General features: G+C 43.5%; 1 protein-coding gene across 8 annotated transcripts in view; it reads left to right on the forward strand.

Annotated features, from left to right (window-relative positions):
- dock11 (dedicator of cytokinesis 11) overlaps positions 1–27,535 on the forward strand; it is a 114,685-nt gene that overhangs the window by 53,074 nt on the left and 34,076 nt on the right. For 3 of the 8 annotated variants that reach the window (XM_036957962.2, XM_036957959.2, XM_090214636.1), the window contains 15 exons: positions 188–299; positions 1,079–1,117; positions 5,580–5,761; positions 9,682–9,795; positions 9,985–10,060; positions 11,354–11,442; positions 13,282–13,302; positions 13,547–13,670; positions 14,300–14,366; positions 17,429–17,476; positions 21,496–21,638; positions 24,354–24,469; positions 24,656–24,793; positions 25,057–25,239; positions 25,809–25,922. In XM_036957962.2, the coding sequence (XP_036813857.2) occupies positions 188–299; positions 1,079–1,117; positions 5,580–5,761; positions 9,682–9,795; positions 9,985–10,060; positions 11,354–11,442; positions 13,282–13,302; positions 13,547–13,670; positions 14,300–14,366; positions 17,429–17,476; positions 21,496–21,638; positions 24,354–24,469; positions 24,656–24,793; positions 25,057–25,239; positions 25,809–25,922 (1,566 nt within the window). The remainder of the gene's footprint in view (positions 1–187; positions 300–1,078; positions 1,118–5,579; positions 5,762–9,681; positions 9,796–9,984; positions 10,061–11,353; positions 11,443–13,281; positions 13,303–13,546; positions 13,671–14,299; positions 14,367–17,428; positions 17,477–21,495; positions 21,639–24,353; positions 24,470–24,655; positions 24,794–25,056; positions 25,240–25,808; positions 25,923–27,535) is intronic. The other 5 variants (XM_090214635.1, XM_036957961.2, XM_021577964.3 and 2 more) reach the window with 3 other exon arrangements.

Consider the following 27,535-nt stretch of genomic DNA (forward strand, 5'->3'; position numbering starts at 1 on the left):
TTGTGTGGGGCACTGGTAGTCATATTAATGCTTCAGCGCATTTGACTAACTGATTCAAATCAACACAACATTTTATGGAAATGTTGATGGAAATCCTCTCATCTTTTTTTATTTTTAGGATGGAAAAAAGAACATCTTGTTTGTTTGATCTTGTTTTGTAATACTGGAGTTGTTTGTTGACCGACAGGTCTTGACCGAGATGAAGTTTGACTTCCTCATGACGGTGTGTAACCACGAGCACTACATCCCGCTTAACCTGCCCATGGCTTTTGGACGTACCAAGCTCCAGAGAGTTCAGGGTAGGCTGCTCTCTCGCCATGCGCCTCTGTCCTGTCAACTCCCTACCTGCATTTGCTCCCTGCCACCGCCACACACGTACTCCTGGGAAATTAGGCCTTCCTGTTCTGCACTGCTGCTGGTTTTCCTTTACCTAAAGGGACATTTCACCACTTTTCAACCTGATATTCATCCTCAATATCAAATGAAGTGTTATTTGTCACACGCGCCGAATACAACAGGTGTTGTCCTTACAGTGAAATACTTACTTACAAGCCCTTAACCAACAATGCCGTTTTAAGAGAAATACCTGTTAAGTAAAACAAAAACAAAAAATGGATAAGTAAAAAATAAGAAATAAAAGTAACAAATAATTAAAGAGCAGCAGTAAAATAACAATAGCATGGCTATATATACAGGGCGTACCGGTACGAGTTTGAGTTTGAAAAGTGGTGAAATTTCCCTTTAATGTATCAATTATTGTAACTGAATTGCAAAAACCAGTATATATTACGAAGACCAAAGCTGTGCTCCTATGATCTGTTACATCACCCTCACCTACAAACCACAACCCCCCACTAATCTGCCTCATTGGTTTGGCCCACTCACCAGTTCACACACAAGTCTATTACAGAGCAAAACATGTGGAGTCCAGCAAAAGGAGGGTTGTAACAGGAATTCTATGAATGTTTTTCACCCCACCACAGCCATAGTGTGTTCTGATAAAACTAATGCATGGTATGTTCATTTAATTTCCTAATTTTTCTCCTCCCTTTTGTTTTGTTTTGCTTGTGGTCGTTAGATTTTATTTCGTACGCGACGGAGATTTTTGGCGCAGTAGGTAGGTGATGCCTCCACAACATCAACCGACACGTTTGCAGTTTGAACGCCAACTGACACCGCACGCCACTAACCAACCCATTTCTGCTAGCCCCGTCTATCCAGGATTCTCATTAATTCACTCTTCATGATTGCTAACATCCTCCATACCACCTGCTTTGGCCAGTGCTTTGTAGTGGCCTGGAGTTTGTCACACTTCTTGCTGGCTTGGATCGTGGAAATCAAATTAATTTTCTTCTCTTGAATGTTTTGATTGATGATTTCAGACCTGAAAGACGAGGGGAGAGTCTTTCATGCTGCCTCTGCCTGTGGGACTACTGCATTCTTTCTCTCTCTCTCACTTCTTCACTTCTCTCTGCCTTCTCCCTCTCTCTCTCACTCTCTCTCTCTCAACCTTCACCTCTCTCTCTCTGCCTTCTCTCTCTCTCTTTCTTTCTCTCACTCTCTCTCTGCCTTCACTTCTCTCTCTCTGCCTTCTCTCTCTGCCTTTTCCTCTCCTCCTCTCTCTCTCTTTCTCTCTCTCTTTCTTTCTCTCTCTCTGCCTTCACTTCTCTCTCTCTGCCTTCTCTCTCTGCCTTTTCCTCTCCTCCTCTCTCTCTCTTTCTCTCTCTCTCTTTCTTTCTCTCTCTGCCTTCACTTCTCTCTCTCTGCCTTCTCTCTCTGCCTTTTCCTCTCTCTCTATCTCTCTCTCTCCCTCTCTCTCGCTCTTCTTTCTCTCTCTCTGCCTTCTCTCTCTGCCTTCACTTCTCTCTATGCATTCTCTCTCTGCCTTCTCTCTCTCTTTATTTCTCTCTTTCTTTCTCTCACTCTCTCTGCTTTCACTTCTCTCTCTCTCTGACTTCTCTCTCTACCTTCTCCTCTCTCTCTCTCTCTGACTTCACTTCTCTCTCTCACTTTCTGTCTCTCACTCTCTCTCTGCCTTCACTTCTCCTCTCTCTCTCTGCCTTCTCTCTGCCTTTTCCTCTCCTCTCCTCTCTCTCTCTCTTTCTTTCTCTCATTCTGCCTTTACTTCTCTCTCTGCATTCTCCTCTCTCTCTCTCACCCTATCTCTCTCTCTCTCTACCTTCTCCTCTCTCTCTCTCTCTCTGACTTCACTTTCTGTCTCTCACTCTCTCTCTGCCTTCACTTCTCCTCTCTCTCTCTGCCTTCTCTCTGCATTTTCCTCTCCTCTCTCTCTCTTTCTTTCTCTCATTCTGCCTTTACTTCTCTCTCTGCATTCTCCTCTCTCTCTCTCTCTCTCTCTCTCTCTCTCTCTTTGCCTTCTCTTCTCTCTATCTCTGCCTTCTCTCTGCCTTCTCCTCTCCCTCTCACGCTCTCTATATCCCCCCCCTCTCTCTCTCTCTCTCTCTCTCTCTCTCTCTCTCTCTCTCTTTGCCTTCTCTTCTCTCTATCTCTGCATTCTCTCTGCCTTCTCCTCTCCCTCTCACGCTCTCTATACCCCCCCCCTCTCTCTCTCTCTCTCTCTCTCTCTCTCTCTCTCTCTCTCTCTCTCTCTCTCTCTCTCTCTCTCTCTCTCTTTCTCTGTCTATCATTCCAAATCTCTAGTCTTCTTAGTCCTATCTGACTCTTGTAAATCACCATTAACAGTTCAGAGAGAAACTGAGGGGAAATCAGAAAACAACCTGTGTGGGATTATTTAAACAAATTTCTTAAACACACAATATTTAATCAATAACACTCACATCTTATATTTTACTGTAGTGGAGAGATGTCTTTGGCTTAAACCTACACATAAAGCCTACACCTCTAAACATGTTATATACATTTTTACATTTGATATACACAGGTACCTACCAAAATAATGGAAACACTTAAGTAAATGAGGAGTACAAAGTATATTGAAAGCAGGTGCTTCCACACAGGTGTGGTTCCTGAGTTTATCAAGCAATTAACATCCCATCATGCTCAGGGCCATGTATAAAAATGCTAGGCAGGCCATTATTTTGGCTACCATAGCTATAGGATGACAATGCCCCTCTCCACAGGGCACGAGTGGTCACTGACTGGTTTGATGAGTATGAAAACGATGTGCACCAATTGCCATGGCCATCTCAGTCACCAGATTTCAACCCAATTGAACACTTATGGGAGATTTTGGAGCTGCGCCTGAGACAGCGTTTTCCAACACCATCAACAAAGCACCAAATTATGGAATTTCTCATGGAAGAATGGTGTCGCATCCTTCCAATAGAGTTCCAGTCAATTGTAAAATCTATGCCAAAATGCTTTGAAGCTGTTCTGCCTCATGGTTTATTTTTTTGGGGTTCATCCTCTCACAGGTTTTTCTCTCATTTCCCTCATTAGAGATGATGGTGTTTGTCTGATTTCCCTCATTAGAGGTGGTGGTGTTTGTCTGATTTCCCTCATTAGAGGTGATAGTGTTTGTCTGATTTCCCTCATTAGAGGTGATAGTGTTTGTCTGATTTCTCTCATTAGAGGTGGTGGTGTTTCTCTCATTTCCCTCATTAGAGGTGGTGGTGTTTCTCTCATTTCCCTCATTAGAGGTGGTGGTGTTTCTCTCATTTCCCTCATTCGAGGTGGTGGTGTTTCTCTGATTTCCCTCATTAGAGGTGGTGGTGTTTCTCTCATTTCCCTCATTAGAGGTGGTGGTGTTTCTCTCATTTCCCTCATTAGAGGTGGTGGTGTTTCTCTCATTTCCCTCATTAGAGGTGGTGGTGTTTCTCTCATTTCCCTCATTAGAGAGGTGGTGTTTGTCTGATTTCCCTCATTAGAAGTGGTAGTGTTTCTCTCATTTCCCTCATTAGAGGTGGTGGTGTTTGTCTGATTTCCCTCATTAGAGGTGGTATTGTTTCTCTCATTTCCCTCATTAGAGGTGGTGGTGTTTCTCTCATTTCCCTCATTAGAGGTGGTGGTGTTTCTCTCATTTCCCTCATTAGAGGTGGTGGTGTTTCTCTCATTTCCCTCATTAGAGGTGGTGGTGTTTCTCTCATTTCCCTCATTCGAGGTGGTGGTGTTTCTCTCATTTCCCTCATTAGAGGTGGTGGTGTTTCTCTCATTTCCCTCATTAGAGGTGGTAGTGTTTGTCTGATTTCCCTCATTAGAGGTGATAGTGTTTGTCTGATTTCCCTCATTAGAGGTGATAGTGTTTGTCTGATTTCTCTCATTAGAGGTGGTGGTGTTTCTCTCATTTCCCTCATTAGAGGTGGTGGTGTTTCTCTCATTTCCCTCATTAGAGGTGGTGGTGTTTCTCTCATTTCCCTCATTAGAGAGGTGGTGTTTGTCTGATTTCCCTCATTAGAAGTGGTAGTGTTTCTCTCATTTCCCTCATTAGAGGTGGTGGTGTTTGTCTGATTTCCCTCATTAGAGGTGGTATTGTTTCTCTCATTTCCCTCATTAGAGGTGGTGGTGTTTCTCTCATTTCCCTCATTAGAGGTGGTGGTGTTTCTCTCATTTCCCTCATTAGAGGTGGGGGTGTTTCTCTCATTTCCCTCATTAGAGGTGGTGGTGTTTCTCTCATTTCCCTCATTAGAGGTGGTGGTGTTTCTCTCATTTCCCTCATTAGAGGTGGTGGTGTTTCTCTCATTTCCCTCATTAGAGAGGTGGTGTTTGTCTGATTTCCCTCATTAGAAGTGGTAGTGTTTCTCTCATTTCCCTCATTAGAGGTGGTGGTGTTTGTCTGATTTCCCTCATTAGAGGTGGTATTGTTTCTCTCATTTCCCTCATTAGAGGTGGTGGTGTTTCTCTCATTTCCCTCATTAGAGGTGGTGGTGTTTCTCTCATTTCCCTCATTAGAGGTGGTGGTGTTTCTCTCATTTCCCTCATTAGAGGTGGTGGTGTTTCTCTCATTTCCCTCATTAGAGGTGGTGGTGTTTCTCTCATTTCCCTCATTAGAGGTGGTAGTGTTTGTCTGATTTCCCTCATTAGAGGTGGTGGTGTTTGTCTGATTGCCCTCATTAGAGGTGATTGGTGTTTGTCTGATTTCCCTCATTAGAGGTGATTGGTGTTTGTCTGATTTCCCTCATTGGAGGTGGTGGTGTTTCTCTCATTTCCCTCATTGGAGGTGGTGGTGTTTCTCTCATTTCCCTCATTGGAGGTGGTGGTGTTTCTCTCATTTCCCTCATTGGAGGTGGTGGTGTTTCTCTCATTTCCCTCATTGGAGGTGGTGGTGTTTCTCTCATTTCCCTCATTGGAGGTGGTAGTGTTTTGCATTGGAGAAAAAGGTTGCTGAGTCAGTGTGTTCAACATGCGATGTTGTCACATTCCTCCCTGGAATTTGTCAGACACATCGTTCCATGAGTGAAACAACAGGATATCTACCATGTCACTTGAATGCTACCAGTCAGATTGAAGTCAAAGATGCACCCCTTTATATTACAGCACGGTAGTCTGCACCTGCTGCTAGTACCCGTATGTGTTCCCTATGTAGTGCACTGCTTTTGGCCAGGGAATAGGGTAGGGTGTGATTTAGGGCATGACCTAACCATGTTGACCTATGACCCCAGATCAGAGCCTGGAGTCTGCGCTGACGGAGGATTACTGTAAGAACCACTTCCTGGTTGGTCTGCTGCTGAGGGAGGTGGCCGAGGCCCTGCAGGGGTCACCAGAGGTCAGACAGCTGGCCGTGGCCGTCCTGAAGAACCTGCTCATCAAACACGCCATGGACGACCGTTACACCCAGTACAAGGTGAGGAGGAGGAGGAGACAGACCACTACACCAATAGAATATGAGGAGGAGAGACAGACAGACCACTACACCAATACAATATGAGGAGGGAGGAGACAGTCAGACTGCTACACCAGTACAAGTGAGGAGGGAGGAGACAGTCAGACTGCTACACCAGTACAATATGAGGAGGGGGGAGACAGTCAGACTGCTAAACCAGTACAATGTGTGGAGGGGGGAGACAGTCAGACTGCTACACCAGTACAAGGTGAGGAGGGGGGAGACAGACAGACCACTACACCAATACAATATGAGGAGGAGAGACAGACAGACCACTACACCAATACAATATGAGGAGGAGAGACAGACAGACCACTACACCAATAGAATATGAGGAGGGGGGAGACAGACAGACCACTACACCAATACAATATGAGGAGGGAGGAGACAGTCAGACTGCTACACCAGTATAATGTGTGGAGGGGGGAGACAGTCAGACTGCTACACCAGTACAAGGTGAGGAGGGGGGAGACAGTCAGACTGCTACACCTGTACAATGTGAGGAGGGGGGAGACAGTCAGACTGCTATACCAATACAATATGAGGAGGGGGGAGACAGTCAGACTGCTACACCAGTACAAGGTGAGGAGGGGGGAGACAGTCAGACTGCTACACCAGTACAAGGTGAGGAGGGGGGAGACAGTCAGACTGCTACACCTGTACAATGTGAGGAGGGGGGAGACAGACAGACTGAGGAGGGGGGGCGGGAGGAGGGGGGAGACAGACAGACTGCTACACCAGTACAATGTGAGGAGGGGGGAGACAGTCAGACTGCTACACCAGTACAAGGTGAGGAGGGGGGAGACAGTCAGACTGCTACACCAGTACAAGGTGAGGAGGGGGGAGACAGACAGACCACTACACCAATACAATATGAGGAGGAGAGACAGACAGACCACTACACCAATACAATATGAGGAGGGAGGAGACAGTCAGACTGCTACACCAGTACAATGTGTGGAGGGGGGAGACAGTCAGACTGCTACACCAGTACAATATGAGGAGGGGGGAGACAGACAGACTGCTACACCAGTACAATGTGAGGAAGGGGGAGACAGTCAGACTGCTACACCAGTACAAGGTGAGGAGGGGGGAGACAGACAGACTGCTAAACCAGTACAAGGTGAGGAGTAGGGAGACAGACAGACCACTACACCAATACAATATGAGGAGGGAGGAGACAGTCAGACTGCTACACCAGTACAATGTGAGGAAGGGGGAGACAGTCAGACTGCTACACCAGTACAATGTGAGGAAGGGGGAGACAGTCAGACTGCTACACCAGTACAATGTGTGGAGGGGGGAGACAGTCAGACTGCTACACCAGTACAAGGTGAGGAGGGGGGAGACAGTCAGACTGCTACACCTGTACAATGTGAGGAGGGGGGAGACAGACAGACTGAGGAGGGGGGGCGGGAGGAGGGGGGAGACAGACAGACTGCTACACCAGTACAATGTGAGGAGGGGGGAGACAGACAGACTGCTACACCAGTACAATGTGAGGAGGGGGGAGACAGTCAGACTGCTACACCAGTACAATGTGTGGAGGGGGGAGACAGTCAGACTGCTACACCAGTACAAGGTGAGGAGGGGGGAGACAGTCAGACTGCTACACCTGTACAATGTGAGGAGGGGGGAGACAGTCAGACTGCTACACCAGTACAATGTGTGGAGGGGGGAGACAGTCAGACTGCTACACCAGTACAAGGTGAGGAGGGGGGAGACAGTCAGACTGCTACACCAGTACAATGTGTGGAGGGGGGAGACAGTCAGACTGCTACACCAGTACAAGGTGAGGAGGGGGGAGACAGTCAGACTGCTACACAAGTACAAGGTGAGGAGGGGGGAGACAGTCAGACTGCTACACCAGTACAATGTGAGGAAGGGGGAGACAGTCAGACTGCTACACCAATACAATGTGAGGAGGGGGGAGACAGTCAGACTGCTACACCAGTACAAGGTGAGGAGGGGGGAGACAGACAGACTGCTACACCAGTACAAGGTGAGGAGGGGGGAGACAGACAGACTGCTACACCAGTACAATGTGAGGAAGGGGGAGACAGTCAGACTGCTACACCAATACAATGTGAGGAGGGGGGAGACAGTCAGACTGCTACACCAGTACAAGGTGAGGAGGGGGGAGACAGTCAGACTGCTACACCAGTACAATGTGAGGAAGGGGGAGACAGTCAGACTGCTACACCAATACAATGTGAGGAGGGGGGAGACAGTCAGACTGCTACACCTGTACAATGTGAGGAGGGGGGAGACAGTCAGACTGCTACACCAGTACAAGGTGAGGAGGGGGGAGACAGACAGACTGCTACACCAGTACAATGTGAGGAAGGGGGAGACAGTCAGACTGCTACACCAATACAATGTGAGGAGGGGGGAGACAGTCAGACTGCTACACCAGTACAAGGTGAGGAGGGGGGAGACAGACAGACTGCTACACCAGTACAATGTGAGGAGGGGGAGACAGACAGACTGAGGAGGGGGGGCGGGAGGAGGGGGGAGACAGACAGACTGCTACACCAGTACAACGTGAGGAGGGGGGAGACAGTCAGACTGCTACACCAGTACAAGGTGAGGAGGGGGGAGACAGACAGACTGCTACACCAGTACAATGTGAGGAGGGGGAGACAGACAGACTGAGGAGGGGGGGCGGGAGGAGGGGGGAGACAGACAGACTGCTACACCAGTACAACGTGAGGAGGGGGGAGACAGTCAGACTGCTACACCAGTACAAGGTGAGGAGGGGGAGACAGACTGAGGAGGGGGTGCGTGAGGAGGGGGGAGACAGACAGGCTGCTACACCAGTACAAGGTGAGGAGGGGGGAGACAGACAGACTGCTACACCAGTACAAGGTGAGGAGGGGGGAGACAGACAGACTGAGGAGGGGGGGCGGGAGGAGGGGGGAGACAGACAGACTGCTACACCAGTACAACGTGAGGAGGGGGGAGACAGTCAGACTGCTACACCAGTACAAGGTGAGGAGGGGGAGACAGACTGAGGAGGGGGTGCGTGAGGAGGGGGGAGACAGACAGGCTGCTACACCAGTACAAGGTGAGGAGGGGGGAGACAGACAGACTGCTACACCAGTACAAGGTGAGGAGGGGGGAGACAGACAGACTGCTACACCAGTACAAGGTGAGAGCAACAGTCTGAGTGAGTGAGTGACAGAGTGAGTGACAGAGTGAGCGAGAGAGAGCTCATTATCGGTAAAGAAACGTCACCCTGTAACACAATGAAAGGCTATAGGCTGTTTCTAAAGGGATATTTAATAGTAAAGCAGAAAGGCGAGGGGGGAGAGATGGAAAAAAAACTTTTTTTTTTTTTAAAACCTCAAATAAACAACAAGTGAAACATTTCCTGAATTGCAGCAAAGTTCTCCTGCAACCAGGTGATCAAATTAAGATCCTACATCTGTACTTTTTAATATAGGTTATATAAAGGGTAATGAACCGTGTTCATAGAGCAGCGGGGGACACAGTCCGAGTCGCTGTTGCTCTTTGGGAAAATAGAGGCTAGTAAATGAATAACTAGACTAGTTAACTAGAGTAAGGAGTGTTCACTGTTTCCACAGACCCAAGATAAGAAGAAATCGGTTATGCAAATCCACACTAGATCCAAATAGTCTCTGGCAGCGAAGCATTGTGTTGATAGAAAGGCCAGCTTTCGAATAGCCCCTCTCTAATGATACAGTAGATAATAGTTGTTTTGGTTGACACAGTTGTACTGTTTGTTATGGGTCACTGTTCCATAGACCACACAGATCCTGTTGGCGTGCTAACAACACACTGTGTATGCAAATGGAACAACAATAAAGATTGTTGGAAAAAGACATTCACTTTTTACACCCCCCCTCTCTGTATGTCAGAATCAGCAGGCCCGTATCTGTCTACTGTACCTGCCACTGCTGGAGCTGCTCTACCAGAACCTCAAACAGCTGTCTGCCCAGCATCACACCTCTAGCCCCGGCCTGGGCTTCACCGTGAGTCCCCCACCTACCTTCCACCCCTGGAGGTCCTGGTTTAGTCTATCTGCTCTCATGATATATCAGTCATATATTGGCGTTTTCGAGTTTGGATGAAAATTATGAATTGAAATTAAAGTTTATTTCCTGATTTGACTGAATTGAAATAGAATGGACCCCTACCCTTGTTGTCCTGTGCTCTTCCAGGGCTCCAGAGATGACTTGAGATCAACCGGCTTGATGGACAGCCGCAGGACCAGCACGGCCATCGATAAGGACCACGGTTAGTGTGACGTCTGTCCTCAATGTGTTAACCCCTGCCGACAGTAGGTGCAGGAGATTATTCATGAAGATAAATAAGGGTACGTTAGAATTGTAATTTCCCATCAGAATTTTGCTTTGATGTTTGGGAACTGGCGGTAAAATAGGTGTTTTATTGTCCATTTGGTTAGAACGGAAATTCTCCGTCTGCCATTTTCCCAAACCCACACACCACAGGAGGCTGGTGAGGGCAGAACGTGTGGAATGGAGTAAGTAAACAAAAGGATATTAAACACATGGTTCCCATGTGTTTGATACCATTCCATCCATCCCGTCCTCCCCAATCAAATCAAATCAAATTGATTTATATAGCCCTTCGTACATCAGCTGATATCTCAAAGTGCTGTACAGAAACCCAGCCTAAAACCCCAAACAGCAAGCAATGCAGGTGTAGAAGCACGGTGGCTAGGAAAAACTCCCTAGAAAGGCCAAAACCTAAGAAGAAACCTAGAGAGGAACCAGGCTATGTGGGGTGGCCAGTCCTCTTCTGGCTGTGCCGGGTGGAAATTATAACAGAACATGGCCAAGATGTTCAAATGTTCATAAATGTCCAGCATGGTCCAATAATAATAAGGCAGAACAGTTGAAACTGGAGCAGCAGCACGGCCAGGTGGACTGGGGACAGCAAGGAGTCATCATGTCAGGTAGTCCTGAGGCATGGTCCTAGGGCTCAGGTCCTCAGAGAGAGAAAGAAAGAGAGAATTAGAGAGAGCACACTTAAATTCACACAGGACACCGAATAGGACAGGAGAAGTACTCCAGATATAACAAACTGACCCTAGCCCCCCGACACATAAACTACTGCAGCATAAATAAATACTGGAGGCTGAGACAGGAGGGGTCAGGAGACACTGTGGCCCCATCCGAGGACATCCCCGGACAGGGCCAAACAGGAAGGATATAACCCCACCCACTTTGCCAAAGCACAGCTCCCAACCACCAACTTACCATCCTGAGACAAGGCCGAGTATAGCCCACAAAGATTCAGACGCCACCTGTGCAACACACACACACTGAGAGGCACGGTGTCAACCGCGGGTTAGCGCCTCTAGATAGATATTTATTGGGGTTAAGTGCCATGCTCAAGGCCACAACAGTAATGGTAGTCATTCTTCTGTATTTCCTGGCCTGGGACTTGAACCAGCAACCTCTCCGAATCCTTTACTGATCCACATCTTTAAACCCCCCCCCCAAAAAAAAACACACAAAAAAACATCTTAGAAGCTATGTGAACATGTGTCTCTGTACTCCCCAGGCCCAGTAGCTCAGAACGGCCACTTGGTGAGGAGGGAGGACTCCAGAGGATCTCTGTTCATGGATCCCAGCACTCCAGATAGCTCTGAGGTAAGAAACAGAGAGTGTTGGATGGGCCAATACAAATAAGAAAAATAAAAAGAGAATATGGCACCATATTCCCTATATAGTGCACTACTTTTGACCAGGGCACATAGGGCTCTGGTCAAAAGTAGTGTACTATGTAGGGAATAGGGTGCGATTTGGGACAGAACCAGAGGGAACGCCATAAGTCAAGTTCAGTAGAGCACATCGTAACAGAACAGTCAAATTGAATATGACGCTCTACATCCTGTTCCGTTAAAAAAATAAACATGATATGAACTGATAAAAGATCTTATTTGTTGTGTTTCGTTTGGGTCATTTCTCCAACACTTGCAAGCCTTTATTATTTATTGTAGCGATATACACTGTGTATACCAAACATTAGGAACACCTTCCTGATATTGAGTTGCACCCCCCTGTTTTGCCCTCAGAACAGCCTCAATTTGTCGGGGCATGGACTCTACAAGGTGTCAAAGTGTTCCACAGGGATGCTGGTCCATGTTGACTCCAATGCTTCCCACAGTTGTGTCAAGTTGGCTGAATGTCCTCTGGGTGGTGGACCATTCTTGGTTCACACAGGAAATTGTTGACCGTGGAAAAACTCAGCACTGTTGCAGTTCTTGACACAAACCGGTGCGCCTGGCTTCTACTACCATACAACGTTCAAAGGCCCTTACAGTTTTTGTCTTCCCCATTCACCCTTTGAATGGCACACATACACAATCTCAATTGTCTCAAGGCTTAAAAATCCTTCTTTAACATGTCTCCTCTCCTTCATCTACACTGATTGAAGTGGATTTAACAAGAGACATCAATAAGGGATCATAGCTTTCACCTGGATTCACCAGTCTATGTCATGGAAAGAGCAGGTGTTCTTAATGTTTTGTATAATCAGTGTAGAAACCACACGTTGGATTGTGATGGAGATGAGGATTAGCATAATTGATTACATTAAAAAAGTAATAAGACATCATTTGAATCATCCTTTTTCTTACTCATATGGCAGCTTTTCCCAAACTAGGGGTTGCGACCCGATGTGTTGTCAGCTGATTTGAAAGTGGGGTCGCGAGAGAAACTCAGAAACAAAAACAAAAAATGTGCCGCTTGGTTGTAAAAAAAAAAATAAAAAGCGATTTCTGTTTTCTCCCTTCAAACGTGGATCTAACTTTTGAACGGTTGGAGCTACAGCATAAGCTATTATGACCCCAATCCTGAAAGCTAAGACTCTCGGGAACAAGTACAATGCTCACAAGCCGCCACAGGACTCTTTAGAATAGAGTGGACAGGACCAGACCACAAATCAGACTGGGGGGAAAAGAACATTGTCAATGAAAGCAATGATGGTGTTATTTTGTACACAGAAGATCATAGATCAAGATCATAGATCATAGATCATAGATCAAGATCATGAACTTCATATGCATTGTGTGCTTCAGATGCATTCATTGTGTTTACTTGATAGCTACCTACACAAATATCTAGCTAGAACAAAGTGTTAATAAGATAACAATTCCTTAAAAAGATTTAAAAGCAATACAAATAAAAGTTGTCCAGTTACTTCAAACCATGCTTCCTTGAGATGAAAGTACTGTCAGACTGATTTGTAATACACTGTCATAGCCCCAAATAAAGAAGTTAACATTGGCTGTTGATTATATCACCTTTTTTTTATAGTGGGGGTCGCGAAATTGCTTTGATATCAAAATTAGGTAACAGGCCAAAAAAGTTTGAACCCCTGTCATATAGTAGGACTAAGTGCCACTGCTTCAAATTATTGTCTTTATTTTTTGGTGGTATGAATAAATGCCACTGTGTTTTCTTCCTCTGTGGTGTTTCTCCCCACAGCTCCACAGAAGGGGCTCTGAGGTGAGAGACAGACAAAGAGAGCATGATATCATATAAGTTTTGTTCCCTGTCAGATATTGATGTTTGGTCATTTAGATTTGTTATTCAAAAATATAACATATGTTTTTAGTTGAAAGTTTATAGTTAGGATTTTATTTAACGGAGGGGAGGGACCATACGTCCATGTTTTCTTACTCTGTGGTGTCCCTCCCTGCCACTGTTTCTGATACCATGTTTTCTTCCTCTATGGTGTATTGTCCTCCAGCTCCACCGGCGGGGCTCCACTATGAGCAGCAGTACTACTCTCCCTCCCATAGGCAGACTGGGCCACTATGAGATCAAAGGACTGCTTCTGTGTTTCCTTCACATCGTCAGGACCGTCTCAGACGGTCAGTCAGCAACACAATATTAAATACATGTAGAACACATACCAAGGTTGGGGTCAATTTGATTTCAGTTCCAGCCATTTCAGAAAGTAAACCAAATTCCAATTCTAAATTTTCCTCATTAAAAAGCATTGAAGAGAATTGTAATTGGAACGTCAGTGTACTTCCTGGATTGACTAGAATTTATAAGCAAATGGCCCCAACCCTGACACATACTGTAGTATGTGCAATATGTTACAGTATCTCTATGGTCAGCGCCACACAGTCACTTCTCTCTATTTGGGGTTTGATGATGCATACCTAGACACTGAATGAATGCACTGTATATCCTATGTTGTGTTCATTTGACCTATATTATAGCTATCCTATTATTATTCCTATATTCAAACATTTTCATTGGCCTCATCTGTGGAATTTCTGACTGTTGTGCGGTTTAAGCAGACATCGGTGTGCTACTTGGTGCACTACTTTTGGCCAGGGCCTGTTCAAAAGTAATGCACTACAAAGGCAGTATGGTGTAATTTGGGACGCAGACCTGGTCATTGTGTAATCTTCTGGTTGTTTCTGCCTGTTGACCTGCTACAGAAGCTCTCTTAGTGTCTGTCACTCTCCTGTTGTGTCTCTGTCTCTAGACAACCTGCTGGCCTACTGGAACAAGGTCAATCCTCAGGACATCATCAACTTCCTCAGTCTACTGGAGTGAGTACAAGATCATTATCTTATATTCGCTGTGTGGATGAAGGACTAGAATATAATAGGTTATATTCGCTGTGTGGATGCAGGACTAGAATATAATAGGTTATATTCGCTGTGTGGATGCAGGACTAGAATATAATAGGTTATATTCGCTGTGTGGATGCAGGACTAGAATATAGTAGGTTATATTCGCTGTGTGGATGCAGGACTAGAATAGAGTAGGTAATATTATCTTGTGTGGATGCAGGATTAGAATATAGTAGGTTATATTCGCTGTGTGGATGCAGGATTAGAATATAATAGGTTATATTCGCTGTGTGGATGCAGGATTAGAATAGAGTAGGTAATATTATCTTGTGTGGATGCAGGATTAGAATATAGTAGGTTATATTCGCTGTGTGGATGCAGGATTAGAATATAGTAGGTTATATTTGCTGTGTGGATGCAGGACTAGAATATAGTAGGTTATATTTGCTGTGTGGATGCAGGATTAGAATAGAGTAGGTAATATTATCTTGTGTGGATGCAGGATTAGAATATAGTAGGTTATATTCGCTGTGTGGATGCAGGATTAGAATATAATAGGTTATATTCGCTGTGTGGATACAGGATTAGAATATAGTAGGTTATATTCGCTGTGTGGATGCAGGATTAGAATATAGTAGGTTATATTCGCTGTGTGGATGCAGGACTAGAATATAATAGGTTATATTCGCTGTGTGGATGCAGGATTAGAATATAGTAGGTTATATTCGCTGTGTGGATGCAGGATTAGAATATAGTAGGTTATATTCGCTGTGTGGATGCAGGATTAGAATATAATAGGTTATATTCGCTGTGTGGATGCAGGATTGGAATATAGTAGGTTATATTCGCTGTGTGGATGCAGGATTAGAATATAGTAGGTTATATTCGCTGTGTGGATGCAGGATTAGAATATAATAGGTTATATTCGCTTGTGTGGATGCAGGATTAGAGTCAGGAAATTTTCCTGATCATACACCCTGCCCAGGACAAACCCTGAGCTCTAGCCCTTAAACTAGTTGTTAATGTCAGAATAAGGTGTGTGTGTGCGTGCGTGTGTGTGTGTGTGTGTGTGTGAGCACGTGTGCACAGGCAATCGTTTTTTAACACAGCCACTATTTGCAAATAAATTCATAAAAAATCCTACAATGTAATTTTCTGTATTTTTTTTCTTCTCATTTTGTCTGTCATGGTTGAAGTGTACCTATGATGAAAATTACAGGCCTCTCATCTTTTTAAGTGGGAGAACTTGCACAATTGGTGGCTGACTAAATACTGTTTTGCCCCACTATATGCACGCACCACTTTATATATATTTTTTTATAACAAGTAGTTTTTTTCCATTTCACTTCACCACTTTGAACTATTTTGTGTAAGTCCATTACATGAAATCCAAATAAAAATCCATTTTAATTACAGGTTGTAATGCAACAAAATAGGAAAAACGCCAAGGGGATGAATACTTTTGCAAGGAACTGTATGTTAACCCTTCGGAATTACCTGGATTTCTGCATAAATTAGTCATCAAATTTGATCTAATGACTTCTCCAAAAACAAATTGGAGTCAGGAGTTAGCTAACCTCTGGAGTCCAATCAATGAGACGAGATTGGAGATGTTGGTTAGAGCTGCCTTGCCCGATAAACACTCACAAAATTGGAGTTTTTTATTCACAAGAAGCATTGCCTCATAGTAACCATGCCTCAAACGAAAGAGATCTCAGAAGACCTAAGATTAAGAATTGTTGACTTGCATGAAGCTGGAAAGGGTTACAAAAGTATCTCTAAAAACCTTGACGTTCATCAGTCCACAGTAAGACAAATTGTCTATAAATGGAGAAAGTTCAGCACTGTTGCTACTTTCCCTAGGAGTGGCCGTCCTGCAAGTGCACGGCGCAGAATGCTCTGAGGTTAAGAAGAATCCTAGAGAGTCAGCTGAAGACTTACAGAAATCTCTGGAACATGCTAACATCTCTCTTGACAAGTCTACGATACGTAAAACACTAAACAAGAATGGTGTTCATGGGAGGACACCACGGAAGAAGACACTGCTGTCCAAAAAAAACATTGCTGCACGTCTGAAGTTTTCAAAAGTGCATCTAGATGTTGCCCAGCGCTACTGGCAAAATATTCTGTGAACAGATGAAACTACAGTTGAGTTGTTTGGAAGGAACACAAAACACTATGTGTGGAGAAAAAAAGGCACAGCACACCAACATCAAAACCTCATCCCAACTGTAAATTATGGTGGAGGGAGCATCATGGTTTGTGGCTGCTTTGCTGCCTCAGGGCCTGGACAGCTTGCTATCATCAACGGAAAAATTAATTCCCAAATTTATCAAAACATTTTGCAGGGGAACGTTAGGCTATCTGTCCGCCAATTGAAGCTCAACAGAACTTGGGTGATGCAACAGGTCAACAACCTAAAACACAGAAGTAAATTAACCGCAGTATGGCTTCAACAGAAGAAAATAAACCTTCTGGAGTGGCCAAGTCAGAGTCCTGACCTCAACCCGATTGAGATGCTATGGCAAGAGAGCAGTTCACACTAGACATCCCAAGATTAATGCTGAACTGAAACAGTTTTGAAAAGAGGAAAGGTCCAAAAGTCCTCCTGACCGTTGTGAAGGTCTGATCAGCAACTACAGAAAACATTTGATTGAGGGTCAACCAGTTATTAAATCCAAGGCTTCACATACTTTTCCCACCCTGCACTGTGAATGTTTACATGGTGTGCTCAATAAAGACATGAAAACGTATAATTGTTTGTGTGTTATTAGTTTAAGCAGACTGTGTTTGTCTACTGTTGTGACCTAGATGAACATCAGATCCAATTTTATGACCACTTTATGCAGAAGTCCAGGTAATTCCAAAGGGTTCACATGCTTTTTCTTGCCACTGTATAACAATCACTTATCAAGTGATTGATGTTGTTGTCCTATTTGCATACCACTAATCAACTATGTGATGTACAAGACTATTATTTGCAATTAACATCTATGAGATAAACTGTTATTTATCCGGACCTCGTCAATCTCTTTCAGGACATGCCTGGTGCAGTTCCGTTACGTTGGAAAGAGAAACATTGGCAGGTAGGATGATGTTTGGATTACGTACAGCACTAAAATATAGTGCTACTAAGTTTGTCCTAAACAGGTATATGGTACCTGTGTCTCTGTGTGTATTTGTAGGAGTAAGAATGCTTGGATGTCCAACCTAAGGTTCCTCGCCAGTCCAATAAATTCTATTATAATTATTGTCCCCCACACATCTTTAGGCTTGGTTGTCAAAGGTTGTTATTCTTTTTTTGTTATTGCTAATAAATGGGCAGTATAGCGGCAGGGTAGCCGAGTGGTTAGAGCATTAGAGTGTTGGACCAGTAACCGGAAGGTTGCAAGTTCAAACCCCGAGCTGACAAGGTACAAATCTGTCGTTCTTCCCCTGAACAGGCAGTTAACCCACTGTTCCTAGGCCGTCATTGAAAATAAGATTTTGTTCTTAACTGACTTGCCTAGTTAAATAAAGGTTTAATTTTTATTTTTTTTAAATGTTATCTTTAGGTGTACGTGTGTTTCTGAGTCTGGTTTATCAGGTTTAGGTTTCCTGCTAGTCCATTACATGAGTCATTAACTCCCCAGTTGTTTAAGTTCAGTGGAGTGTATTGTTGTGTCTCTGTTTGTGGGAGTCAAGACCAGGGCTGTAATGGTGACCGTATTGATGCCACACTGGTGGTCACGAGTCATTAAGCCAGTCAAATGAAGGCTTCTCCAAGCTCTGATGCTGCTGACAGTCATTAGTAGCCTACCAAACTTGCTAACTGCCTGGTACTCTATTGTCCCTCTAATCACTCTGACATCAATGCAAAACACTTCATGAGAGCCCAAGAGCCCATGTCGCGCAGCCTTTCTAGAAATCAAATCAAATGTTATGACACATACACATGTTTAGCAGATGTTTTTGCTGGTGTAGTGAAATGCTTGTGTTTCTAGCTCCAGCAGTGCAGTAATATCTACAATTCACAACAATACACACAACCTAAAAGTAAAAGAATGGAATTAAGGAATATATAAATATTAGGATGAGCTGGGACCGAGAGATTAAGAAACAGCTTCCGATGTCGGAGTGGCATACAGTAGAATAGAATACACTGTATACATATGAGATGAGTAAAGCTCAAATATTTAAACATTAAAGTGACTAGTCTTCCATTATTAAAGTAGCCAGTGATTTCAAGTCTATGTATATGGGGCAGCAGCTGTCGTGGAAATATTCAGTCAGTAATATTTCTCAAATACCAGAGGAACAATTACAAAATAATAAAAGCCGAGCTGGTTCATGAAAACAACTACTCTTCCAGTCTTGGCACACACTCTTTATACAGGTTACAACCTTACGTCACACACATAGTAACTCCTCTGTATGATTCAACCCCTCTGGCATTTGGCCAACATTATCCTTTTTGCCTTGCACTCATTTTAGTTTGGTTTCCCCTGTTTCGAAGACAGGTGCATGATAATGGGCCATTCTAAATCAAAACAAATTTCACACAGATATTATTTAGTACATGTAAAGACAAGATTAAATCAAGAATAGTCGATGGGTGACAATATTGGCCTATGACTTGTGAATTATATATTATCACTTGTGAATGATGCCCAGCGTAAGGCAAGAAACAATGCCTTTTTCTAATCGTAGTCACTTAAGCTGTGATACAAGGTTTGTATCACAGCTTATGTGTACAAATCACTTAAGTTAAGCACATTAATTAAGCACATTAATCCCCTTTACTCTCTCCAAATCAATCATCAATTTTGCAGACGACACAACAGTAGTAGGCTTGATTAACAACAACGACACGATAGCCTACAGGGAGGAGATAAGTGTGGTGTCAGGAAAATAACCTCTCACTCAATGTCAACAAAACAAAGGATATGACATTGGATTTCAGGAAACAGCAGAGGGATCACCCCCCTATCCACATCGACGGGACAGCATTGGAGAAGGTGGAAAGTTTTAAGTTCCTCTGCGAATATCACTGACAAACTGAAATGGACCACCCACACAGACAGTGTGGTGAAGAAGGCGCAACAACACCTCTTCAACCTCAGGAGGCTAAAGAAATTTGGCTTGTCACCTGAAACCCTCACAAACTTTTACAGATACACAATTGAGAGCATCCTGTCGGGCTGTATCACCGCCTGGTACTGCAACTGCACCGCCCACAACCACAGGGCTCGTGCGGTCTGCACAACGCATCATCGGGGCAAACTAACTGCCCTCCAGGACACCTACATCACCCGATGTCACAAGAAGGCCAAAAAGATCATCAAGTACAACAACCACCCAAGCCACTGCCTGTTCACCCTGCTACCATCCAGAAGGCGAGGTCAGTACAGGTGCATCAAAGCAGGGACTGAGAGATTAAGAAACAGCTTCTATCTCAAGGCCATCAGACTGCTAAACAACAAACACCAACTCAGAGAGGCTGCTGCATACATTGAAACCAAATCACTGGACACTTTAATAAATGGATCACTAGTCACTTTAAACAACGTCACTTTAAATAATGCCATTTAATGTTTACATATCTTACATTACTCATGTATTTTATATCATCTACTGCATCGTGCCTATGCCGCTCGGCCATCGCTCGTCCATATACTTTTATGTTCATATTCTCATTCACCCCTTTAGATTTGCGTGTATTAGGTAGTTGTTGGGGAATTAAAAACAGACTGAAAAACAGCTTCTATCTCAAGGCCATCAGACTGTTAAACAGTCATCTCTAGCACAAAGAGGCTGCTGCCTAGATACAGACTTGAAATCATTGACCACTTTAATAAATGGAACACTAGTCACTTTAATAATGCCACTTTAATAATGTTCACATATCTTGCATTACTCATCTCATATTTATTCTATACTATATATTGCATCTTAGTCTATGCCGCTCTGTCATTGCTCATCCATATATTTATATATTTTTATTCCATTCCTTTACTTAGATTTGTGATATTAGGTATTTGTTGTGGAATTGTTAGATATTACTTGTTAGATATTGCTGCACTGTCAGAACTAGAAGCACAAGCATTTCGCTACACTCACAATAACATCTGCTAACCATGTGTACTGTATGTGACCAATAAAATTAGATTTGATTTGATTTGGTATAGAGCCTAACTGGCATACATAAGCAGCCTGTAAAGTTCCAAGTTTAGGAAAGATAATTTTCACCATAAAAATGCACCTTTATAATAAAAGCATTACATGCATAATTGCATTTGCAGTTACTTTTGATAATGGTGTTCCTTCTAATGGAACGTCTGCACTTATAGTGTGCGCATTGCTGCTCTTATAATGTGAAGAAATAGCCTATAAGTTTATCAACATTTTAAGCTAAACGTTCAATCTGTTGCGTCAGCCTCATTGTGTAAAAAGTTTTTTTTGATGCTAGTGGTTTTATTAATTTGGGATCTATCGCATCCCACAACTATCCCAGACTGCGCACAGAATATAATAGGTCAACTTTTGCTAGTGCTTTTGCTGTTCGTTAGGCTTACTCACCTTGTTGGCTGACAAAGTAAATGTGGACGGTACTTCCAGTATCTTTAATATGCACTTCGGAATTGGATAAGGACGAGCGCAGTTGCGTCAACACATATAGCCAATCGTTTGTAGAATAACTAAAGTTACATTAATAACTATAAATTAAGCATATAAGTGTGCCTATTTCTTTGTTAACCGCTCAACACAGAATAGCCGCATGTGCACAGAAAATATCCTATCAATTTTATTCAGCTACTTTAAATTGTATTCTTCATACTATAAAATAATGCCATGGACTTCTATGCAAATCTTGTCTGCTAAATGAACTAGTGTAGCCCACAGCCATATGGCATAGCCAGATGAGGACCTAACATAAGGACAACTCAAAGTATACTATTTTGTTCTGAAATAGACTACATTTTCTTTATATACCGCCACAGCCCTAGTCAAGACACCTGGGTGTTCCCTGCTAGTACATTATATCATAGTCATTGTCTCTCTCCACCCATCTTATAGTAATGTTTGTGTGTGTGCGTGCGTGCGTGTCGGCGGCGTGTGTGTATAGGAGTCAGGATGCCTGGGTGTCCAAGCTGTTCTCTTCAGACAGGAAGTCCCAGACCATGCCTGTGATGCGCTGCAGAGCCGGCCTAATGCAGAGCAGGCTTCAGCAGTTCAGCACAATGGATACCTCTCTCACACTCAACATAGGTACATGAATATGATGCCCTCCCTTCCCACTTACCTCTCTCAAACTGTAAGTTTGCACATACAGTTGAAGTCGGAAGTTTACATCCACTTAGGTTGGACTCATTAAAACTATTTTTTTCAACCACTCCACAAATTTCTTGTTAACAAACTATAGTTTTAGCAAGTCGGTTAGGACATCTACTTTGTGCATGACACAAGAGATTTTTCCAACAATTGTTTACAGACAGATTATTTCACTTATAATTCACAGTATCACAATTTCAGTGGGTCAGAAGTTTACGTGCACTAAGTTGACTGTGCCTTTTAAACAGCTTGGAAAATTCCAGAAAATGATGTCATGGCTTTAGAAGCTTGACATCATTTGAGTCATTTGGAGGTGTACCTGTGGATGTATTTCAAGGCCTACTTTCAAACTCAGTGCCTCTTTGCTTGACATCATGGGAAAATCAAAAGAAATCAGCTAAGACCACAGAAAATAAATTGTAGACCACAAGTCTGGTTCATCCTTGGGAGCAATTTCCAAATGCCTGAAGGTACCACGTTCATCTGTACAAACAATAGTATGCAAATATAAACACCATGGGACCACGCAGCCGTCATACCGCTCAGGAAGGAGACGCGTTCTGTCTCCTCGAGATGAGCGTACTTTGGTGCGAAAAGTGCAAATCAATCCCAAAACAACAGCAAAGGACCTTGTGAAGATACTGGAGGAAACAGGTACAAAAGTATCTTTGATGAGTCCTATATCGACATAACCTGAAAGGCTGCTCAGCAAGGAAGAAGCCCATGCTCCAAAACCGCCATAAAGCCAGACTGCAGTTTGCAACTGCACATGGGGACAAAGATTGTACTTTTTGGAGATGAAACAAAAATAGAACTGTTTGACCATAATAACCATCGTTATGTTTGGAGGAAAAGGGGGGATGCTTGCAAGCCGAAGAACATCATCCCAACCGTGAAGCACGGGGGTGGCAGCATCATGTTGTGGGGGTGCTTTGCTGCAGGAGGGACTGGTGCACTTCACAAAATAGATGGCATCATGAGGCAGGAAAATTATGTGGATATATTAAAGCAAAATCTCAGTCAGGAAGTTAAAGCTTGGTCGCAAATGGGTCTTCCAAATGGACAATGATCCCAAGCATACTTCCAAAGTTGTGGCGAAATGGCTTAAGGACAACAAAGTCAAGGTATTGGAGTGACCATCACAAAGCCCTGACCTCAATCCTATAGAACATTTGTGGGCAGAACTGAAAAATATTGTGTGAGCAAGGAGGCCTATACAAACCTGACTCAGTTACACCAGCTCTGTCAGGAGGAATGGGCCAAAATTCACCCAATGTATTGTGGGGACCTTGTGGAAGGCTACCAGAAACGTTTGACCAAATTAAAACAATTTAAAGGCAATGCTACCAAATACTAATTGAGTGTATGTAAACTTCTGACCCACTGGGAATGTGATGAAATAAATAAAAGCTGAAATAAATCATTCTCTCTACTCTTATTCTGACATTTCACATTCTTAAAATAAAGTGGTGATCCTAACTGACCTAAGACAGGTAATTTTTACTCGGATTAAACATCAGGAATTGTGAAATGCTGAGTTTAAATCTATTTGGCTAAGGTGTATGTAAACTTCTGACTTCAACTGTATACTGTACTTACTGCTCAAACCATAATCTGGGCTTGCAATGTAGCCATTAAATATGGTGATTCTCCTTTAAACTTGCCATTCACCAGCTTTTCAAGCTTAATAATGTCAAAATACGTTCGGTACTTACCAAAGAATGGAGTTTCACTCAGCAACTATCGTCATTCCTGCCGTTCCAGCCGTTATGTACTTCCATAAAAGGTCTAAAATAAAAAGTTACATGCAGCTGAAAAAATGCCCGTCTGGAAAGATTTTTTTATTTTTTATTAAAATTTAAAAATTGCAGGTGTGCATGAGCCTCTCTTCTTCTCTCTCTAGCAATATTAGTAATGTAATTAAAATACACTAAATAAAGCCTATCTAGAAATATACAATAACTGTAAAAACATACCCTATATTGTCAACTGAATCTATTATATATTATTGCATTTTGTGTAACGCGGGTGAAACAACAGATTGATATGACATTCATACAGTGTTGTAGGTGATCAAGTCAATGACCTTTCCTGCTGCTGGATCAGCCGACCTGTGCGTGGCAGTAATGAATGATTTTATTGGAGGTGCAGAAGAGGTGGAGTTGGCGCATGCACACTTGCAAGAAAAATGACTTTGATTCTTTCCAGACAAGGCATTTTTCCGGTTGCATGTGACTTTTTATTTAAACCTTTTTTGGAACTTACATACCGAGTGGAAACAGCAGTAATGACGATAATTGCTCAGCAGAATTCATTGCTAAGTATGGCAAGTTGAATGGCTGCTTCCTGGGCTTAAAGGAGAATGGCCATATTCAACGTATCCTGTAAACCCAGATTGTGGTTCACTCGCTGCTATAGCTTGACTATGAGCCCTCCAAAACATATGCTATAGGTTTACATAATATCATTCAGTTACATAATGATATTCACTATCCACTGTCTTCTCTAACACTCTTATTTAGGTGCTACTCTGATATACAGTTCACTGTCCCAATTTTGATACTGAGCCATCCCAATATTCCACTATGGTATATGGCCTGGAGATGTCCTCTGACTCGCTCTCTCTCTCTCCTTCCTGGTGTGTGGTCCCAGGGGCTGGTCCCTCGGAGGCAGAGGTCCACCACCAGGCTCTGTTGGAGGGTAATATCTCTACTGAGGCCTGCCTCAGTGTACTGGACGTCCTCTCACACTTCACTCAGTGCTTCAAGGTCAGTACTAGACCTCTTTACTGACCACATGACCTGACCAAAAACAATTACAAGCCTTAGTTATGGACTAGTTCAAATTCAAATGATGTTAGCATCAGATCATGTGAATGATTGGTTGGTTGGTATTTGAAAACTATATAGATTTTTTTGCATGGATCCATTGATTGACTGATTGATTGTCCTCAGAACCAGCTGCTGGACAGCGACGGCCACAATCCCCTGATGAAGAAGGTTTTTGACATCTATCTGAACTTTCTGAAAGTCGGCCAATCAGAGGCTGCCCTCAAACACGTCTTCGCCTCCCTCAGGGCTTTCATGAACAAGGTGGGAACAAAAAGACTCATAACTTTAAAGGCGGGAGATAACATAAGTAATCAGGTGATTTATAGATGGAAAATAGGCCCAGGTGCTCAAATTGCAGTCTCAATGATTATGGATTAGATATGGATTTTTGCTATGGCTTATTAAATGCTTGTTTTAATGTACTTTATTACTACATACAATGTATACTCTATATAAATACTGAATATTGATATTATTACCATAATACGGCTTGCCTCGTAATGTTGGTATTTTGTTGTTATCAGTTCCCAACGGCGTTGTTCAAGGGCCGCGTGACTCTGTGTGCGGCTCTGTGCTACGAGGTTCTGAAGTGCTGTGTGTCTAAGATGGGTCTGCTGCGGGCTGAGGCCTCCGCTCTGCTCTACCTGCTGATGAAGAACAACTACGATTACACCAAGAGGAAGACCTTCCTACGCACTCACCTACAGGTCAGATACAACATCCCCCTGAACGGCAAGGAATTGTCATTCATTGTTTAGTCAACTGCACAATGCAATGCTGATTCTGTTACTGTATCATCAGCAGTCCATCACTGTTATGATTATGTAATCAAAATACTTGAACTAAGCACTATCCCCAAGGTCATTAGTCCTCGCTGTGCAGTTTCAGCTATTAATCACGCACAAACTCCCCTCACACAAATATATTTAATGTTCACACAAACATAAACAGTTACTATGAACAGTTAGTAGGAAAGGCTATAGAACACCTGGAAACTGAAGTCAGATTTGACATCACAGTACTTAGATTGCTTTGATAATCTGACCAAAGAATGAATTAAATACAGACCGCCTGCTTAGTTTCCTAACCTCCTCTAACAATCGGTTAAGTGTCAGAGACCTGCTCCATGCTTTCACAAAGTGCCACGAGACTCATATCTACCACATCATCCATGGTTAGTCACTGATTCCACTTTCCATCCCATAACGCATCCATTTGATGGTGGTGTTGTGTTCACATCTGTTCCCCTCTCCACCCTTCCTATTTCCTGGTCCAGATCATCATCGCGGTGAGCCAGCTGATCTCAGACGTGGCGCTGACCGGCAGCTCCCGCTTCCAGGAGTCCCTCTCCATCATCAACAACTTTGCCAACAGCGACAAAGCAATGAAGGTAACAGTTAGGAAAAGCTTGGAATGTTTATTTGTTGTAGGTGGTTATGACCTGAGTTAGCTCCCAGGGTTACGTAATTGCTAGGCTTTATCTCGTAAGGCCGAAATGGTCTTAAGTCTCCATCATCAACAACAGCGACAACAGTCACAAAACCTTTAAGGTAACCTTACAATAGAATATTATAATATGTAAGCAGAGGTCTGCTTTAGGCCCTTTCAAACTACCAGACCTGTGTGCAAATATAGTTTGTTTTCCTTCGGACTGTGTTGATTCGGACTGTGTTGATTCGGACTGTGGTTATTCGGACTGTGGTTATTCGGACTGTGGTTATTCGGACTGTGGTGATTCGGACTGTGGTGAGTCGGACTGTGGTGATTCGGACTGTGGGGGTTTCATCCCCTTGGGTCTGTTTTTCACCCAGTAGATACTGTACCTCTTCCATCTTGATTCAACAACTAGTTCTCCAACAGTGACAAAGCAGCTGTGGGATGAAGCTAACCTAGTGTAGAGTACAGACAGTCCTGCTGTAGGCAGTGTCAGAACCACAGGAACAGTGTGGGACTCCCATAATGAGGTTCAAAGGTGTGTCAATGAGACAGATATACTGCACTGTCTGTGGTTATTTCATGAGTCATACTGTAGTTTGTTTATCTTCTTGAGTTGTTCCTCTGTCAGATATTAACTTTACTGTTGACTTGGAAAGAGAGATTACAACATAAGATGTGTACATGATCGAAGTCTTGCTGCAGTCAATAATATGTTGAAATGCATGTGTCTGAGTTGTAAAAGACTCGTGTTAGCCCCCAGAGCTAGCCTAATGCATAGGCTTTAGCTCATTGGGCTAATGCAGTCTTGAGTCGAGCAGATGACCATGATTGGATGCCTTGTGATTTTGCCTGTGAACACACTTTAGTCTCACTGGATGAGAGCATCTGCTAAATGACTCCGATGCAAATGCACTATGAAGAATGGGAACTGTGTTTTTTCAATTTTCGCCTAAAATGACATACCCAAACCTAACTGCCTGTAGCTTAGGCCCTGAAGCAAGGATATGCATATTCTTGATACCGTTTGAATGGAAACACTTTGAAGTTTGTGAAAATGTGAAATTAATGTTGGAGATAATAACATATTCGATCTGGTAAAAGTTCATGCAAAAAAAACCCACAGCATCCTGGAGTCGCCTGTTCACTGTTGACGTTGTTTTTTTGCGGGTACTATTTAATGAAGCTGCCAGTTGAGGACTTGTGAGGGGTCCTCAGCTGAGATGCTGGCCTTCTAGGCATAGTTGCAAAGAAAAAGCCATATCTCAGACTGGCCAATACAAATAAAAGATTAAGATGGGCAAAATAACACAGACACTGGACAGAGGAACTCTGCCTAGAAGGCCAGCATCCCGGAGTCGCCTATTTGCTGTTGACGTTGAGACTGGTGTTCTGCGGGTACTATTTAATGAGGCTGCCAGTTGAGGACTTGTGAGGCGTCTGTTTCTCAAACTAGACACTCTAATGTACTTGTCTTCTTGCTCAGTTGTGCACCGGGGCCTCCCACTCCTCTTTCTATTCTGGTTAGATCCAGTTTGCGCAGTTCTGGGAAGGGAGTAGTACACAGCT

Source organism: Oncorhynchus mykiss, chromosome 21 (assembly GCF_057628025.1).
Source record: "Oncorhynchus mykiss isolate SJ-2025 chromosome 21, ASM5762802v1, whole genome shotgun sequence".
Classification (NCBI taxonomy): Eukaryota; Metazoa; Chordata; class Actinopteri; order Salmoniformes; family Salmonidae; genus Oncorhynchus; species Oncorhynchus mykiss.